This window comes from Gymnogyps californianus, chromosome 19 (genome assembly GCF_018139145.2).
Source record: "Gymnogyps californianus isolate 813 chromosome 19, ASM1813914v2, whole genome shotgun sequence".
Taxonomy (NCBI): domain Eukaryota; kingdom Metazoa; phylum Chordata; class Aves; order Accipitriformes; family Cathartidae; genus Gymnogyps; species Gymnogyps californianus.
The window spans coordinates 8,361,014-8,378,955 of record NC_059489.1 but is presented as its reverse complement, the minus strand read 5'-3'; the positions used below and the strand labels follow the sequence as shown (position 1 = coordinate 8,378,955).

General features: G+C 56.5%; 1 protein-coding gene across 1 annotated transcript; it reads left to right on the top strand.

The window, feature by feature from the left end:
- Positions 1–1,383: 1,383 nt before the first annotated feature.
- FOXJ1 (forkhead box J1) lies at positions 1,384–9,105 on the top strand. Its single transcript, XM_050908434.1, has 4 exons — positions 1,384–1,568; positions 3,067–3,120; positions 4,272–4,845; positions 7,602–9,105. The coding sequence occupies exons 3-4, from the start codon at positions 4,315–4,317 to the stop codon at positions 8,400–8,402; spliced, it is 1,332 nt and encodes a 443-aa protein (XP_050764391.1). The 5' UTR covers positions 1,384–1,568; positions 3,067–3,120; positions 4,272–4,314; the 3' UTR covers positions 8,403–9,105.
- The last annotated feature ends 8,837 nt before the right edge of the window (positions 9,106–17,942 follow it).

The window sequence follows — 17,942 nt, the reverse complement described above, 5'->3', positions numbered from 1 at the left end:
GGAGTGGGGGGTCGGGGCCACCCCACTGCTCTGTCCTCTGAGATCCCTCCACCCCGCCGTGCCTTCCATCGGCTCAATAGCTCCCAAATTTCTCCCTGGGAACCTGGGGCTGGGCACTTGATGGGGGGTGACATCTCCAAACTGCCATCCCATGGGATGGGAGCTGCTAACAACAGAAAGGCCTGGAGCAGCAGGGGACAAGCCTTGTGCCCCGCTCCGGGACACACTGCCACGGTGGGGCAACCCACAGGTTTCGATGTCCCGGCCCTGAGGAGCCAGCAGTGCTGCGCCAAGCACAGGGAGAGCTTTGGGGGTTCACTGTCATGCTGAGCTGAGAAAACCAGGGGGGCCGCAGGAGGCTGGCTGTTCCCCCACCCTCCGGTGTGAGCAGGGGAGGGAAAATTGACCTGATGCTCCAAGGGTGGTTCATCTACCAAAGCCCAGCCCTCACGGTTTTGAAGGGGACAACGAGAGCTCTCCAGGCCTGGTCGGGCACCACAGCGTAGGGCTGCAATGGTGCTTGTGGCTGCCAGCAGGTCAAGGCAGAAAAGGCACGTCCTTGCTCAGGAGGGTCCCAGGAGGTGACTGGGAGGGTTTTCTGGCTGCTCTGAGCTGTGTCCCCCCAAGGCTGCAGGAGCAGCCAGGCAAGCTCCCGGGGTGGCTGCAGACTGGGGTGACTGCGTGCAGGCGCCTGCTGCTCACTCGGAGGGACCACGGCTGCCGGCAAGCGCATGGCAATGGAGAGGAGCCGGGAGGACGCTGCGGCCGAGCAGCGTGCTGCTGCCGTGGTGCGAGCAAAGAAATGAGCATCCTCTGCCATGGTACAGGAGAGATGGGATTTGGGCGTGGGTGACACCAGCGCCGTCCTCGGCCACCCAGAAGGGACGAGGGGTGGGCAGGAGCTGCCAGTGCCGGCAGCATGGGGTGAAAGGCAACAGCCCCTTGTCTCACAGGGCAGCCCCTTGTTCCAGCGACCCACCTGTCAGGGATTTAAGGAAGGAAACCAGATTGCTGCTTATGACTTTGCTTTGAGCATGTTTTGGATTTTAAGAGTATGTTTAATAAAGGGTATCTTATGTCGACAAAGTGTCCAGAGTCCTTTCATAGTTACAAGGCAAGGGCAGTTGGGGTCTTGGGGGCTTAGTGGGTGGAAATCCTTTTTGGCTGGGAGCATCCACCCACCCATCACCCAGGCACCTCCCTAAAACCAGCCCAGCTGCTTCAAATCTCCTAAAACACTTCCCAAGGTCCCTTCCAACCTGCATTACCCAACCATCCTAAATTCTGCCTCCTCCGAGCCCTGCTGGGATGGAGAAGGTGTGAATGCAAACAAAACCTTTGCAGGAAGAGTCTGGCCTGGGGTAGCAGCATCTTCCTGGTGTGGGGTGCAGGTGGTGGGGGAGATGGCACAGGCTCTGTGGCCCCCGGCACTGCTGGGATGGATGAGGACACCCAGAGGGGACTTTTCCTGGAGGAGAAGAGGAGCACTAAGGAGCTGAGTGCTTGTGCAGGAGAAATCCCTCCAGTGCTGCGGAAGAAAACTCGTGCAGGGAGCTGATGCCTTGAAGGTGAGGAGAGCTGTAAGGGGGGATTATAATTTGGTTTTAATGGAGGGGGCTGATGCGTGGGGGGGGGAAGCACCTTGCAGCTGCAGGGAGAGGGCTCGCAGACAGCCAGATCCTGCGAAGGGGGAGGATGGGGATGGGAGTATTGAGGCCTGAAGTGCTTTGCCCCAGGCTGCTCAGGAAAGCCCTTGAGCTCTCACAGCCTTTGGGTGCATTTTTGCAGGGGCAGATCCCGCTCCCAAGGGAGCTGACTTGTTAGAAGGGCAGAAAACTGATGTTTGGGGTTGTTTTCTGGATATCAGTCCACTGAAAAGTGAAACAGAAATTTCCGCTCCCGTGGGAGCTGCCTCCTCCACGCCTGGTCCCAGCACTCGCCACCTCCTGGCCTGTGGCCACTGGGGACGGGCATGAGCAAAGGGGCACCTGCCTGTGTGCCAGGGAGAGGGTTTGACCCCCTCAGCTTGTCTCGCCCAAATCCCTGGGGATCCTGGCAGGAAAATCCCTTATTGTACACACCACTTCAGGCAGCAGTGACCCTCGAGAGCGGGTCTGGCCACTCACCTGCCCTTTGCTCTCAAATGCCCTTCCCCTGTGGGGCAAGTGCAGGAGGAGTGCTTGGCATTTAAACCTCCCCAAGTCACCCCGAAGCCCCCCACTCCCCCAAAGGGCAGGCCTTGCATTGTGGGGCTTCACTCGGGTTTCATGGCTGCTCTCAGCCCCCTTGGTCGGGGAGGTGGGTTCCCTCACTGGTCTCTGTTAAAGCCCTTGGGCTGGCAGTGAGGGGGTCAGGGGTTTCTTATAGAAGCATATGGCTGTAATCCTTTTAATTAAATAAAGGTAGACCCCACCCTTTAATCTGGGGGTCTGCTAGCCCCCCCTTCAGCTTTGCCCTCATTGCCGTGGGCTCCTCAGGGGTCAGAAGCGGGATGGGGGCACAGGGAGGAGGAAAAGGGCTGAGGCTGCCCCTGTGCCAACCCCCGGGGGGGGGCAGGACACGGGTTTTGGGTTTGCTGGTGCTGCTGGTGCTGGATTTGGCGCCGGGTGGGGGGTACGGCGGGGTCCCGCGTCCTCCCCGCAGCATCCCTGGGTACCACAACCCTGCCCATCCCCAACCCCTCCGGCATCCCCGTCCCCATCCCGGGGTCTGTCCCTAAATGGCCGAGTCTCAGCCAAAACTGGCAGGTACCCTCCAGCTCCCCATGGCAACGCGAGGACCAATGGCAGGGCCGGAAGCTGTTTACGGGGCGGAGCGTCGCCGTGGCAACGCGTGAAGCCTTTCGGAGCAGCTACTTAATGGCAGCCCCCGGGCGGCCGGCAAATCACGGCGGCTCGGCGGGCAGGGCCTGGCACCGCGCGGGTCCCCGCTCTCCCGGAGCGGGGAGAGCACAGATCCCCCCCGCCAGCCCCAGGGCCGGGGCTTTTGGGCTGGTTTGAGCCTTTTTTTTTTTTTTTTCTCTTTTTTTTTTTTTTTTTTTTTTCTCCCTTCCTCCTGTTTTTCCAGAAGCTTCTTGCTCTCTCGTGAACTTTGGAAGTTGGGGGACGTCGCCGGGACGGGGTAAGGGACGGCGGCGGTGGCCGAAAGCAGCGGGGAGCGGTGGGCTCGCTGGGGAGGGCGGTGGGACGGGCCCGCGGGACAGCACCGCTGAGGGCTCGGCCGGGCGGCTCGGGGGAAGCCGGCCGTCAGGGGCGGTAGGTTTGCACGGAGGGCTGTTTATTGTTATTTTTATTTTTATTCTTTTTTTATTCCCGCCCCCCCCCGCCCACTGTAGGGAGCATTTCTGGGATCTCCCTTACTGCAGGCACAGGAGTTTGCAGAGGCTGGGTGGTGACACTGGGGACCAAGCATTTGAACAAGCTGTCGCTGCCCTGAGCCTTATTTTGGGGGGAAAAAGCCTGTTTGGTGGGAGCGGGGCGGGTGGTTCCACTCCCCCCCCCCCGCCCCCGCCCCGCGACTGTTGAGCACGGCGTCATTCAAACAGTGGAACCCCCAGCCCCAGCCGCCCCGGCGCAGCCGGTGCAGGGCTCCTCGTCCCCGGCCGGCCTCGGGGGGCTCTCTCCTCCCCTAAAACCACGGGATTTCGGGTTTACAGCCCAGCAGCGAAGTCAGACGCCGCATCCCCAGCCCGGGAATAACCGAAGCCTGAATCCGCCGGCTAACTCTGAGTGAGGGTGTGCTTGGGGTGGGTCCGCGCACCCCCCCCCGGGTTTTTTTAGGGGTACCAGGTGAAGGGAGGAGCAGAAATAGCATGAAACCGAGGGAAGTTGGTAGCGGGAGGGGAACTTTAAGATATTTTGTCGAGGTGTTGGATCCTGAGATTTTGTCCTGCTAGCGGCGGGTGGGAGAAACATCCTCACTTTGAGGGATGGCAGGGCTGGATTTTGGTTGTTTGAGGGGTTTTTTGTTGTGTGGGTTTTTTTGTTGTTTTTTTTTTTTTTTTTTTTAATTCTTTCTTCAGCCAAAGGCTTGCTGGGCAGCGCCAGCCCACCGGGGTTTGGGTGATAGTGGGGTGTGGGGTTTTGAGGGAATTTCTCCGAGGTTCAGGGCTGCTAAAGCACCCCGGGGGAGGTGTTGCGGCTCCGGTGCGCAGCACCCCAGGGACGGGTCTCGCCCAGCGGCATCAGGAGCACCCAGGCCCAGCCCTGCCCGGGTGCTAGAGAGCGGCTGCACCTCAGGGACCCTCAACCCTCTCCCTGTTGTTATTGCAGGATCTGCCCCGTCCCCTCCTTCCCCTTCACGTGCGCCCCGTGAATGCAAGAGCTGCCGATGCAACAAGGCATGGCTGAGGGGTGGCTGAGCCGCCTGCAGCCAGGAAAGGACAGAGGGCAGGAAGGCGGCATGGGGGACTCGGATGACCTGGATGACAGCCTGACCAGCCTCATGTGGCTGCAGGACTTCTCAATCATCAATGCCAGCATGGGCAAGTCCTCCTGTTGCCCCAGCGGCCCAGACCCCCACGACTGTCACAGGATCCCCAGCTTTGCCGCCCCGTGCTCGCCCCTGGCTGCCGACCCGGCGTGCATGGGCATGCCCCACACTCCCTGCAAGCCCATCTCCTCCTCCACCTCAAGGACGGCGCACCACGCCGTGGCCATGCACCCTCAGCTCGCAGAGGACATCGACTACAAGATCAACCCACACGTCAAGCCGCCCTACTCGTATGCCACCCTCATCTGCATGGCGATGGAAGCCAGCAAGAAGCCCAAAATCACCCTCTCCGCCATCTACAAGTGGATTACCGACAACTTCTGCTACTTCCGACATGCGGATCCCACCTGGCAGGTAGGAGATTTGGAGACCTCTTGCCTTGTCCCCTCTCCCCACAGGGCTTTCCACAGCCTTCACCATGCAAGGCAAGGTCCTGCGGGGATGCTGGATCCCACTGGGAGGAGAGCGGCACCGGCAGCTGGTGGGGAAGGGCTGTAACGGGAAAGAGCTTGGGTGTGCAGAAATGCCACGAGGACGGTGGAGGGAAGGAGCCATTATGGAGGAGAGCCCAGGGCCATTTTGGGAGCAGCAAGGTATCCATTGGGCTGCTGGTCCCTGCGGCTCCTCTTGGCTCCGGGGCGAAGGTGTCTCTGTCCCAGGCTCCACTTTTCTGGAGCTCTCGTGGGGTCCCGAGTCCCTCAGGGCTGAGCACACATCAAATTGCCAGGTTGAGTATCACTAGGTGCTGAGGACCAGGGTAGGAGAGGGATGGAGAGGACACCCAGGGACATGCCGCTTGTTGGACAAATCCCTCGTTGGGGAGGTTCAGAGCAGAAATGCTGATGCTTTCCAAGCAGGGCAGAAGGCAGGTCTCCTGTCCCCTTGGACAGGCGGAGGAGACTCCATCACTGTGACGTATTGGTGAGGCCTCAGAGGGAAGCCCGAGAGAGGTCAAATAGGGCTGCTGTTCCCAGCTAGCACGAGCGTGTCCCCGGGGGGTAGGGAACAGCCCCCAGGCTCATCAGCTTTGGGGACAGCCTGAAGCACAGGGGCTTTTCCCAGCCACCTTGGCTCGCTGCCTTCCTCCGTCACGCGAGGGGACCTCTGGCACGTGAGGCTTTCTAGGATGTGGCAGGGCAGGAGGGACCTGGGTGGCTCGTCCCTCCACTCGGGTTATTCCCAGCCCAAATCTGCAGCGTGCCAGCGATGCCGGCAGCGGTGCTCACCCAGGCAGGACTGGGCAAAACGGCTGCAAACCCCCTGCCCAGGCGTTGCCCACCTTCCCCCCAGGCAGGTGGGTCTCCAGTGACTCTTGAGGCCGATCACTGGGAAGGGAACTCCCCGGTCCCTCTCCAGGGCCACCTGGGTCCCCCAGCCTCCCCTGTGCTGGGGGGACCTACGGGAGCCATTTGGGAGGAGGAGCTGTGTGCCAGCGTGTTGACTTTCTACTGCAAACTCACGGCTGGATAATCACCACATTTTTAATTAAATGTTTTTATTAAAAAAAGAAAGAAGGTTTTCAATCCCTCTCCGCAGAGATGCAGGGGGTTCACAGGATTGTTGCAGGCAGGAATGATAAATATGTTAACCGACCGGGTAATAACGGAGGGCAGCCCAGTTATTCAGCCCAGGCTGAATGAAGTTTGGGATCGGGAGGGGAGATGGGGAGCAGAGAATTCAGCTTGCAAGTCTCTGACCCTCATAAAATTTCATTAAACTGTAAATTTGAAGTTACCACAGCCTGGATTGTTTGCAGGGATATCTGTGTTCCTGCTGCTTCTTTCTTTTCTTTTTTTTTTCTTTTTTTTCCCTCCTTTCTCTTTTTTTTTTTCTTCTTTCTTTCTTCCTTTTTTTTTTTTCTTTCTTTCTTTCTTTCTTTCTTTTCGAGGCTGTGTTCTCATCCCCTATCCCAATTCCCGTACGTGAAGACAGCCTGGAAAGGTCATGCCACCCATACTCCGGGGGGAGATGGATATATTCCTGTGGGAGCTGAGTGCTTTGGAGAGGAGCCAACACACCCAAGGAGCTTCAGCCCAGAGGAGGGTTTTGTTGTGCGTGTGTGTGTGTGCGCGCGTGTTTTTCAACAGCTCTAAGCATTCAAGCCTTGTTTTTCCAATTCGGCACTACGGATTATGGATGAATAAGCATAAAGATATCCAGGCAACATTAAAAAAAACCCAACCCTCTACCATATCCAATCTCTTAATACAGTCTTGGCTTTGTGGAGTCCAATGCTGGGTTATTTACCCAATAACTGAGTTTCCTTTTTGATTATTCACATCACTCCAGGCACATTCAGGGTTTCAGAACAGCTCGACGGGAGCAGAAACTCCTCTTTTTCTTTTTTTCCTTTTTTTTTTTCCCCCCTCCTCAGCTTATTTGAGCAGTGGCTGATGAAGATGCAGTGATTTCACACCGAGCTTCCCTGGGCCAGGAGGCACCTCTGGGGACACACAGGGCTGCGGTGGAACAGCCCACGTGTCTCTCTGGTTTTGCCCGTCTGGTTTGTGTCAGCCTGGCCGTGGGGAGGCACGGTGCTTATATTTTAGCCAAATATTTTCCCCTCAACATGAGCAATAGGCACAGATGAACTGGGGGATTGAAGGAGAGCCCTGATGATGCCGTCCCCCACGGTGCTGTCATGTGTTGCCACTTGTAATGGGGCTGCGGCCACATCGGTGTAAAGACCCTGCTCTTCCTCCTTAGCCACGAAGGAAGACCCAACCTCCTCCAGCTTAGCTCCATGCCTAGAGCAAGTCTGGCCTGTTTCTCCCAGTGCTCTGCATGATCCAAGGCCCCATGGTCCCAATTTACAGCCAAGGAGAGTTGCCCAAAAGCTTCCTGTTGGTTGGCAAGTCCTAGCTTGAATCCCTTGGCTCCTTCCACCTCTGGCTGGATTAGACAGGAGGCAAGAAAACTCTGCTGGTGACTTGGGGCAGGGGAGCTTCTGCTGGGCATATAGCCCGGGAGGTCTTGACGTTACCGTTTCTGCTTTCTTTTTCCCAAAGGTCCTTGCTGAAAACATGCTTTTCCACCAGCCTCCCCATGCAGGTAGGTGCTGTGGCAGCAGACAAGCATTCAGCCTTGTTTTTTTTCTCTTTTGGGTCTAGAACTCCATCCGGCACAACCTCTCCTTGAACAAGTGCTTCATCAAGGTGCCCCGGGAGAAGGGTGAGCCAGGCAAAGGTGGATTTTGGAAGCTTGACCCCCAATACGCTGACCGGCTCAAGAACGGTGCCTTCAAAAAGCGGAGGATGCCCCCAGTGCAGATCCACCCGGCCTTCACCAAAAGAGCCCAGCAAGAAGCACAGTGCGTCGCCAGCCCGGCCGCTTTGGCTTGCACCTCCAATAATGTCCTCAATGTCAACGTGGAGTCGCAGCAGCTGCTGAAAGAGTTTGAAGAAGTCACCGGCGACCAGAACTGGAATCCAGCAGATGGCAAAGCAGGGCACAAGCGCAAGCAGAACCCGCCCAAGCGAACGGCCAAGGCGTCTCGGCTTTCCAACTCTCCCTTGCTGACCCAGGAAGAGCAGACCGAGCTGGGATCGCTGAAAGGTGACTTTGACTGGGAAGCCATCTTCGACACCAACCTGAACGGAGACTTCTCTACTTTTGGGGATCTGGAGCTCACGCCTCCAATCAGCCCCATAACACGCGACCTGGACTTGACGGTACATGGGCACCACATTGACTGTCCCCCAGGGCAGGAGCAGGTCCTCACTGAATCTAACCAGAACAACCTGGACTTTGACGAAACCTTCATGGCCACTTCTTTCCTGCAGCATCCCTGGGACGAAGGGACAAACGATTACCTCTCCAACTCCGTCAACATGGAGCAGTTGTTTGAACTCAACGACACCTCTTTGCCAGCAGATGTGAGCGACTGGAGCAGTCTGGCGTCCCTCTTATAAAAGGCCAGTCACCATTCAAAGCCCACACAGACTTTAGTAGGATGCTCCCCCCATGCTGCTGGGACTTACAAGGGACAAGATTTTCTAGAGACAGACAGACATCCACAATGATTTTTACCAGCTTCATTGTAAGATTATTCACAGAAACACCGGGGGGAGAAAAAAACACCACCACAGGAACTGCTTGATATATCTTTAAAGGACACATCAGAAGTCTCTAGTCCATGAGTCTCCTCAAGAGAAGAAATATAACACTACTTATTTTTTTACTTTTAAAGGAAGAAATGTGAATTATCATATTTTTTTTTTCCGTGGAAATGGACACGGCATATGTTCCTTCAGGGCTAAAGGAGAGCACCTGCTAAATCCCATCCAAGACATGAGATTCCTGGTGGCTTAGGACTCGATAGACTAAGTGCAATTTCCTCACCCCTTCATCTCTCCATTTCTCTCTCTCTTTCCTTTTTCTGTCTAGGGTAGTTGGTAGATATAGTGTGATAATTAGCTAGCAAGCAAATAGAGGTCCCTTCTGGATTCTCTGAGTTCAACCTCCCTCCTGACTTGTGCCTAGGGAAGAAGAAAAGGTTTATAAATTCAGCAAGTCTGCCTCTTTAGATGTTTTTATATAATCTATTATATATTATATATTCAAAGAAACCTATATTTTTAGCACTAGAATTTCTTAATAGTGGGGGGATAGGGGAAATGCAGTTTGGGAGTTGTTTTATATTTTCACTGTTTAAAGGCTTGTGTTCATTGTTCTGTAAACCAAGACCATGCAAGGTAGGATTCCTGCAGCAACAGGTTTTGTTAAGGATCCAGGAATCGGCCCTAGCAGGAGAGCAGCAGCAGGGACCGGGGCGCTCCCAGAATTGGCTTTTGTATTTTTTGTATCCAAAATCCTCACTGTGGTTGCTGAAGGGTCTAGACCACCATAAACCCTCTCTGTCTTTCACCAGCTGACATAGCCCCTCTCCATTTTTTTTTGGTCCAAGACTGTTGCTCTCTACTTCTTTTGCTCGTCCATCACGCTCCGAGCGGCTGCCAGGGCAACGCAGGACCCCGATTAAGGATGCGCTTTTGTGGGAGCCAACACCATGGCATGGCCATCAGCTGGTGGCGATGGGGTCACTCCACATCAAATGCTCCCAGGTGGGACTGAGGAGGAAAGAAATCCACATTCAGGCTCCATCCAGGAGCTCAGGCCAAAGACTGTGCGTGCAACGGGCCCTGGGGACGGCAGCGGAGATGAAGTCCCATCCAGCTGGGAGCAGCTCATCAGCTGGGAGAGCCGCTGGGATTGACACAAAGTGAAGCTTTGGCCCTTTGGCTCGGTGTGCAGTGAGAGTGTGGCAGGGTCTCTGCAAAGTAGCTCAGAAACATTTCGGGAGCGGGGCCAAACTCTGCTGAAACTTGACTTGAAGCTCTTGAGAACTGGATTCTTCACCTCTCCTTTGCTGTAGGTTATTTAGAGGTAGAGTAGCCATTAGGTAGGAGTAAGTAGAAGCTGTAGTTTTAGTGGTGTGTCTTAGACTTGCCGAAAAACGGAAAATTGTAAAGAGTTTCTTTTTTGGTTACAAAAGCACTTAGGACCTTTAATGTGAGCAATATAATTTAGCGAGAGTATAGTTGTAGTGTAAGAATCAATAAACAAGCCTTAAAAAATAGATAAATTACCCTTGGAGTAATTTGCACCCAAATTTGGGGAGAGGGTTGGAGCCATGGAGTCGGGAGCGCAAGTCCCACATCCCCTCGGTAAAGCGTGGGGCAGGCTGAGAACCAACATCTTCAGCTCATGGAAGCAGCAGAGCTGGGGCTGGGGCTGCTGCTTTGCCCAGCTGCCAGCACCCGAAGTCCCCTAGGATGCTACTGCATGGCTGGGGATGGTGTCCCAGGGCCGGGGAGCAAGGGCTGTGTCTCTGGGGGGCTTTGGGGGTCGGTGTAGATGTTTATATCTGTATTGGTGATACTTCTTTTTATTTGTTGTTTTTGTTATATTTTCCTGTTTTGGGGCCTCTATACTGATGTTGAAGAACTGCAGAGATACGTGTGCAATTTAACCTTTTTCATGAAAAGTTATTTACAAATTAAAAAAAAAATTGAGAAGAAAAAACCCTTCTGCCTCCTTGTTTCCCTCCAGCACCGCCTGGCTCTGTCTGACCCTCTCCCCTGGAGGTAGGGGACATCTCACCAGCCCAGCCCTGGCTGTACACTCAGCCCCAGTACATGGGTGCTATCACCCCGCTCTGTGGCCACACAGCAATTCCCCGTGGGGAAACTGAGGCACAAATCACCACCTGCGTGGCAATAGTTACACACCGCCTGTGTGGCACAAGGGTAGCTGTGCCCAGTGTCCCAAGTCCTGGGAGCTGCTCCCAACCCCTGGAGCATCCTCGCCTGCTCCTACAGGGAGCTCATGGGGGTGACATGGTGTAAGCGCCCCGGACTATCCCTCTGCTTGGGCCATGTTCCCACCCGGCCCTGTAGATGCCCTGAGAAACACAAGTGGCTTCGGAGCCCTCCTGGGTACAGGGCGGCGAGACGAGCTGCACAGAAGCCGCAGGAATAGCCAAGCCCTCGCAAGGCTAATTACGTTGAGGAGCAGTTGGGCTCTGCTAAGGCAGGGAAGAAAAGCAGCGTACACTCAGCTGCCAGCCCAGCCGGCGTAGGCAGGGCGGGGGGCAGCGGGTCTGGGGGGCAGCAGGTTCGGGGAGCCCCGTGGGGAGGGCAGGTTGGCACAGGGGTGCGGGGCTGGGTGCAAGGCTGGCCGGGGCCAGGCTGTGGGTACCTCGCTGTGCCCATAGGTGCGGGGCAGTGCTACCACTTGGGATGGTGGAAGAAGGGAGCTGGAAGGGGACTCTGGAAAAGGGTGGTTTGACCCCCGCTCGGTGGCTGCCCAGCCCCTCCGTCACGTGTGAGCATCTCCAGGGACAGAGATTCCCCCTCCAGACCCTGCCTGAGGCTCGTCCAGCTTGGTGCTTCAGATGGACCCACTCCAGGATGTCCCATCCCTCTTGCACCGGGGACACAGCCCTTCCCGTCTCCCCAGCACATGAGGAGCACCCTACCACCTACTCGGTGATCTACTGGATCCCATCGGCACCAGGCACTCCAGCAGTCAGTCTCAGGGCTGCCCATTTGCTCTGCAGTGATCACAGCTGCTCCCAATCCGGCCAATCTCAACCCAAAATAAGGGCTGGGCTCACTGCTTGTGTGTGCTTCGTGCTGGGAGGGCAGGATGTGGCCCTTGGGATGAGGCAGGGTTATCCCTGTGGGGGACAGCTTTGATGTGTCTGGGGGGAATTTTGGAGGCAGATCTGGGGTCTTCTTTCAGCTTGGGGACACTGGGGACCATGAACCCCAAAAGGCAGTAAGGAAGTCCCTGTCCTGGCTTCTCCTCCTCTCAGCTCCCCATTGGTAGCACTGGGAGAGCCGCTCTCCGCTTCCTCCTGGTAGTGGTGGCACTGGCAGGGCTGCAAAAAGCTGGCAGCCCCCTCATCCCTCAGTCCACTTGCTTATTTTGTTTTGCGCAGCACAACCATGTAGTTTCTGTTTTTAAAACTCCTGGAAAAAGAGGAGCCCCCAGCACCCCCGCCCTGCCAGGGGACTGAAAAAAACGACCTTGCCAGGAAAAAATATTCCAGCCTGCTGGAGCCAGTCGAGGGTTTTAAAGTGAGAAAGGGTGAATATAAAGGAGGCACCAGGCGAGGCCTGAAACAACCTCGTTTTGTTCAGCTTCTGAAAGCAACAAAACCAACTTGGATGTGAATTTTTTTTTTCTTTCAATGAGATGGTTGGGGGGGGGGGGGGGGGGCTTATTTTTTAAGCAGCAGCCAGGAGGTGCACAAGTAGGAGTGCTATGGGGTGGGAGCATCGCTCCTCGTGGGCGCGGAGGCAGGCAGGACACCACACTGCTGCCTGCACAAAGCCCGTGCCTGCTTGGGGCGAAGCACGGTGCCAGGAAGGAGGTCGGGACCCGGCAGCGCCCGGCCTGCCCGGGCTTGCCGGTGGCAGCGGGGTTGCAGCCTGGGGCTGGGGCTGGTCCAGCCCTGCGGGCTGCCCCGGCTCGCCCAGCACAGGGGCGGTGATGGGTTGGGGAGCCCTGAGCTGGCGGTGTCCCCCCTGCTCTATGTGTGGGCAAAGCATCATGCAATGAAAACCCAGACCACTGCAGCCCAGAGTCGGCTGCATTTTGGGGCATCCCACCGCCAACACCCAGCAAAGCAGGTCTGGGAAGCACCCAGCTCCAAAAACTCCCTTCAAACTCAGCCTTCTCAGCCCCAGCCAGGTCCTTCCCCAGCCGGTTATTAAGCACATGGCAATTATTCCTTTATTATTTATTTCTGCTATTCCCCCAGCCGTCCCCTCATCCATCATCCCTCCCTGATGGGCAAACATTGACACCTCAAACCAATCTCCCGTTCACAGAGGGGGGAAAAAAATATACACATAAGCCCTTCTTTTCTCTCCTTTTCTTGCCGTGTCTTTCTTTCCCCTCCATTGAGTGCGGGGCTGGCACGAAGCCATTCTGGCAACAGCCGGCTTTCACTTGCTAATCATCCTAAATATTGAAAATCAACGCCTAGAATAAACAGCTCAAAGATTGGGGCCATCTCTGCTCTGTTTGGAAATGCTAATCTCACTGCCTTTTGTTTTCCTTGTGTGGATTTGGTGCTGTGCGTTTGGAGGAGGTCACAGCTCATGGGTTCTCCCTCCACCCCCAGATTTTTCTTTTTTTTATTTTTTTATTCCCCCCCCTCGTGAAAAATTCAGCTCATTTTAACATCCCAGGCTGGGATGGCCAGAACGGTGAGGGGGGAGAAGGGGGAGACAGGATGGAGGAGGGTAGGGAATGGACTCGCCTTGCATAGCAATGAATGAACCTCCAAAGTTTGGGAAAAAAGAGGTTCCCAAACGTGCATCCAGGAGTTCACATGGATGAGAAATCTCATGGAAGCTCCATCCTTGGTACAGCAGGTCCCTGGGGGGGACGGGGATGGGGATGGCATTGGGGCAGCCTGGCCCCAGCCCTGCAATGAGGGGCAGAGCTTGGGGCCGGTCAGGGGACTCCCTGCCCCTGCGACACTGATTTTTAGAGGGTTTTATATCTGAGGGGATGGAGGTGCCATAGCAAACCCCAGACAGGCTGTGATGGGCCCCAGGGCTGGACCCCGATGTCTCTGCCTGGAGGGATCAGGCTGGATGCAAACACCTTTCTGGGGGTCACAGGGGCTTTGGGAAAGGTGGCTCTGAAAACAGAGGGGGCAAAGCCCCTTTTCTGCTTTTCCAGCAGTGACCTTGCACTGCCAGCAGAGCCCAGTGGGACCTGTGGCATTCGCATAGCTAGGACAGCTTACAGCATCCTGATGGGGAAACCGAGGCAGAACGAGGCGGTGGTCTGATGTGGACCAGAACCGGATTATCTGGGCAGCACTTTTGGAGCATGCCTGCACCCTCGTGTTTTCAGTCATGTTTTTGGGCCATGCATTGAGGGTGCACCCTCTGGCACTGGGGAACCCATCCAGCAAAGCTCCCCTCCAACGCCTGCCTCCCTCCGCGCCCCAGGCAGCCCCGGGACGGGTCAGTGGGCCGTTGCCAGTGGCTGTTCCCGGCGGCACGGCTAGCACAATGCGCCGGCAGGCCGGGGCTTGCCCTGCGGCGGGGGGAGTGCTGGCGGCCGCTCGCCCAAGCCACAATGCAACAGCCCCTGCGTAAATGCCGTCACGAGGAGACGCTCGGCATGCTGCCCCTTCCTCCTCCTCCTTCTCCTCCTCCTCCCCGCCATCCTCCTGACGCGTGCCCGGGTAGGGAGCTGCAGCCCCGCAGGGCTCCTGATCCTCCAGGCCAGCCCATGCCATGGAAAGTGGCCCCCCGCGGGCAGGGGAGGGGGGACGCATCCAGCCCCCGCAGTGGAGGGGCTGAGCCACTGGAGCAGTGCCAGCATCGCCTCCTTCTTTGGGAAACCACGTCACGTTGAGGTCGAAACTTGGCTGGTTTGCAAACAAGCACCGGGGCCACAGGGATTTCTTTACAAAGGCTGTTTTTTCAGGTGATTTATTTCCAGGTTTGGAGCGTTAGGGCCATCCCATGTCCTAAGATTTTTTTTTTCACTGCCATCAGGACAGTGAGAAACTCACTTTAGAAATCCAAAGCAAACACCCTCCTTTGGTGTCTGACTCCAGGGGATAGGCCTTAAACCCTCCAAAAAAAGGTGCAAGCAGGGGCAGGCTGCAGGCTCTGCACCCTGCAGATACAGCTCACCCATGGGTGCTGTTGTGGGCAGAGCTGGGCAGCAAAGGCAGCACAAGGGCAAGCAGGTGCATTTGGGGAACGGCCCAATTCGCGGCAACGTGGGCATAAGCCCCAAATATCTGGGGGTTACAGATGGGGCCAGCCAGGCTGAGTGGCGTGGGGACGTCGGGTGCGGATCCCCTGGGATGCTCCCATCCTGCGCACAGGGACCGCTGGGCTGGAGGCCGGCGCAGGCAGCAGGAGGGCTTGGGGGCATTACGAGAGGCGAGTGTTGACCTAGAAATCGCAAAGAATTTGGCCTGGCGTCGCGCTGGCAGGCGGCGTGCCAGCCTGGCAGCCGAGAGAAGTGCAGCTCCGCTCTGAAACGGCGCTCCTTTTGCCTGTGCCTGGCTGGGAGAGGCGGCTGCCATCTGCCCTGGGAGCTCCATAGGCATTTTGGGCTCACTGGTGTCAAGGGGTGGGATGCTCATTGCTCCTAGCAGAGGCATCGCTGGCTGAGCGTGAGCCAGGGATTTGGTTTTGCTCCTGTGGGGAGTGCATGCTCCCACCCGGCACGGGTTCAGTGCCAATTCCCAGCTGGGGAACGGGACGAGCAGACCTGCAGGTGCTGGGGGGTGTAACGCTCCACCCTGGCGGCTTTTCGTTAGGAGACACATTAACAGGCAGGAATGTGCAAACATCCAAAGGTCGGAGCTGTGCAGTGGCAAGGCGGCTGCGGTGGCTCCAGCCCCCGGGAGTGCAGCAGGCGAAGGCAGGACCAGAGAGGGATGAGAGGGATGGCGGAGGAGGGTCCTCTCCGCATGGGACTCATTGGACCTGCACCCCTCGGCAGACCCCATGGCCTCGCTGGGCGGCTCCTTGCCGGCCCTGGGGTCACCGAGCGCATTCCTGCAGAGGGGATGGGGCCAGCTGCAGCCCTGCATGGCCTCCCTGTTCCCGTCATGTGGGGGGACGCGCGCCCGACACCGACCCGCATGGCAAACACCCCCCTTCCTTCCCCAGCAACATGGTGTAGAGAGAAAATGAGCATTGTCCCCAGCCCGGCCCCCAGCTCACGAAATACGGTGCCCTGTAGTTCCTCTGTCCCCAGGACCAACACTCCTGGTGCATGCACACACATCCCACCCATCCCAAACGCAGCTGGGAACCTCAGCTCTTGCTCTAGGGAGGAGAGGAAGGGCTTGGCCACATGCTGGGTGGCACCATGTTGGTCCCCAGTATGTGCCAGCCTCCTTGGTGGCTGAAGGGGCTCGGCTGGAGGAGGGGGTCTCTGCCTTGTTCCCCCCACTCTGGCGGAGCGCTAAGTAAACAGTGACGAGGGGAACCTCGTTAATCCTGGTCATTCATTTACAAAAAGCCATTTAGAGCTGGCTATGCAGGCAGTTATCAGAGCACAGGGGAGGTTTTCCCAGCAGGACCTTAATTCCCTCCGCAAATAAAGCCGGAGGGAGGGAGAGCACAGCTTGTATCTGCGATGGATGAGGGCTTGGGGGAACATTTGGGGCCAGCCTTCAAGGGGCTGATCCCCATGAACCCCCTTCCTGCAAGGAGCAGAGGGTCGTTGAGGGATTCCCTGTTAGGCAACTGCTTGGGTCCTGTTTCAGTGCGACTGCTGCCTTGCCGCATCCTTTCCCTGGAGCAGCGATACTGGCGTGGTCCTTCTCAGTGCCACAGGGGAAGGACTGGGAAGCTGCAGGAGCCCAAATGCCACCCCTTGTCCCACATGCACCTGGTTTTCCGGGAGCACTGCGCATCCCTACAGCACATCGCGATGCTCTAGACCCACGTCAGGATCACAGCGAAGCCGGTGGGGCTTGGAGATGGTACCAGGAAGGCAAAGTCCTTTGGTGGATTTGGTTCATGTCTCATCCCTTCAAGTTCATGGGCAGGGTAACAGCCAGGGCACGTGCCTGGGTACATCCCGTGCTCTGTCTGTGCATGCTCGTTCCCTGTTTCAGGGGCTCTCCCCTTTTAACCCCACCTGGAAGGGAAAGTTGGGGACTTCTCAGCCAGCTCAGAGCTCCTGGTTTTTCTGGCTGAAGATTAATCTGACTAAAGATTAATCGCCTTTTCTATCCGGCTGACCTAAGGGGAGACAGAATAGGCTGCATCTGGGGAGGAGGCGAGGGCAGTGCCACCGGCGATGGTGTTCCCACGCGTTCTCGCAGCCCAGGGCACCGGCGGGTCACACCACGGGGGCACGCAGCCCAGGACGGCCCTTCAGCCCATAATGAAAGTTTTGTAATTTTATGTTAATCCTGGCTCCTCCATACTCTGATCTCTCTCCTCTCCCACATCAAATGCAAAGCCCTTTCGGAGGCTCCTGGCTGTATTAATCTTGTTTTGCCCTCGCCGCCGCACGCTGCGTGCCTCGCAGGCGGCTCCCGCGGCTTGGGAAGCGCCGCTGCCCCATCGCGTCCCCACTGTCCCCTCCGTGGAGGAGCAGGATTAACCGCACCGGTGGGAGGCAAGGGCAGGCATAATTCATTTTTTGCAATAAAATGACTATTTTTTAAGCAGGAACTGTTCCTGGGGTGAGCAGTACTGAGCCACAATGCAAGGGACAAAAAGTCCCTGCTTTGAGAGCTACTATTAATTGAATTTATCCGAATCTTGTCAAGATTACACCTTTTGTGCAATGACCTTCACCACCATAAAGGCAGCCAATAGAAATGTGGATTTGGGTATATGTGGGTCTTTCCAGTGACTCGGAGCCAAGCCCTGAGCAGGCAAAGCAAAGCTCCTCTCTGCCTCAGTTTCCCCACCTGCAAATCAGGTCAATTCTCTTTTCTGCAGCTTTTTGGGTGACCAATACCCTGAACACCTCGTCCTCAGAGAGAAGCGACTGTCACGTCCCTGTGAGCAGGAGCCACTTCCTCATGCCTGTGGCGGCGAAAACTCCCGTTGCTGAACAACAGGGCCATGACGTTGTTGTACCCCATGGCCTCCACACGTCCAAGGTTCTGGGCTCCGATCTGATCCCGTGTCTTGGATTTTGGAGCACTGGAACCAGCTTTGCTTGGCAAATGTTGCAAAAGGGACTCGTTAGCTCTCTTGTTAGTGCACCAAAGCCCCAACTGAACATGGCACTGAGGATGCAATCCTTATTCAGCCGTGTTGGCTGCATTTTCTGCCTTCTGTGCCCATGCTGATAGCGAACACAGCCGCTTGGATGAAAAGCCCTTCTCTGGGGCTTTTTCTCCCTGTTCCATCTCATGGAGGGGGAAGCAAAGGGCGACTCAGCATTCCTCTGTGGCTGCTGCTGAGTCACCACGTTCGCTTTTCATC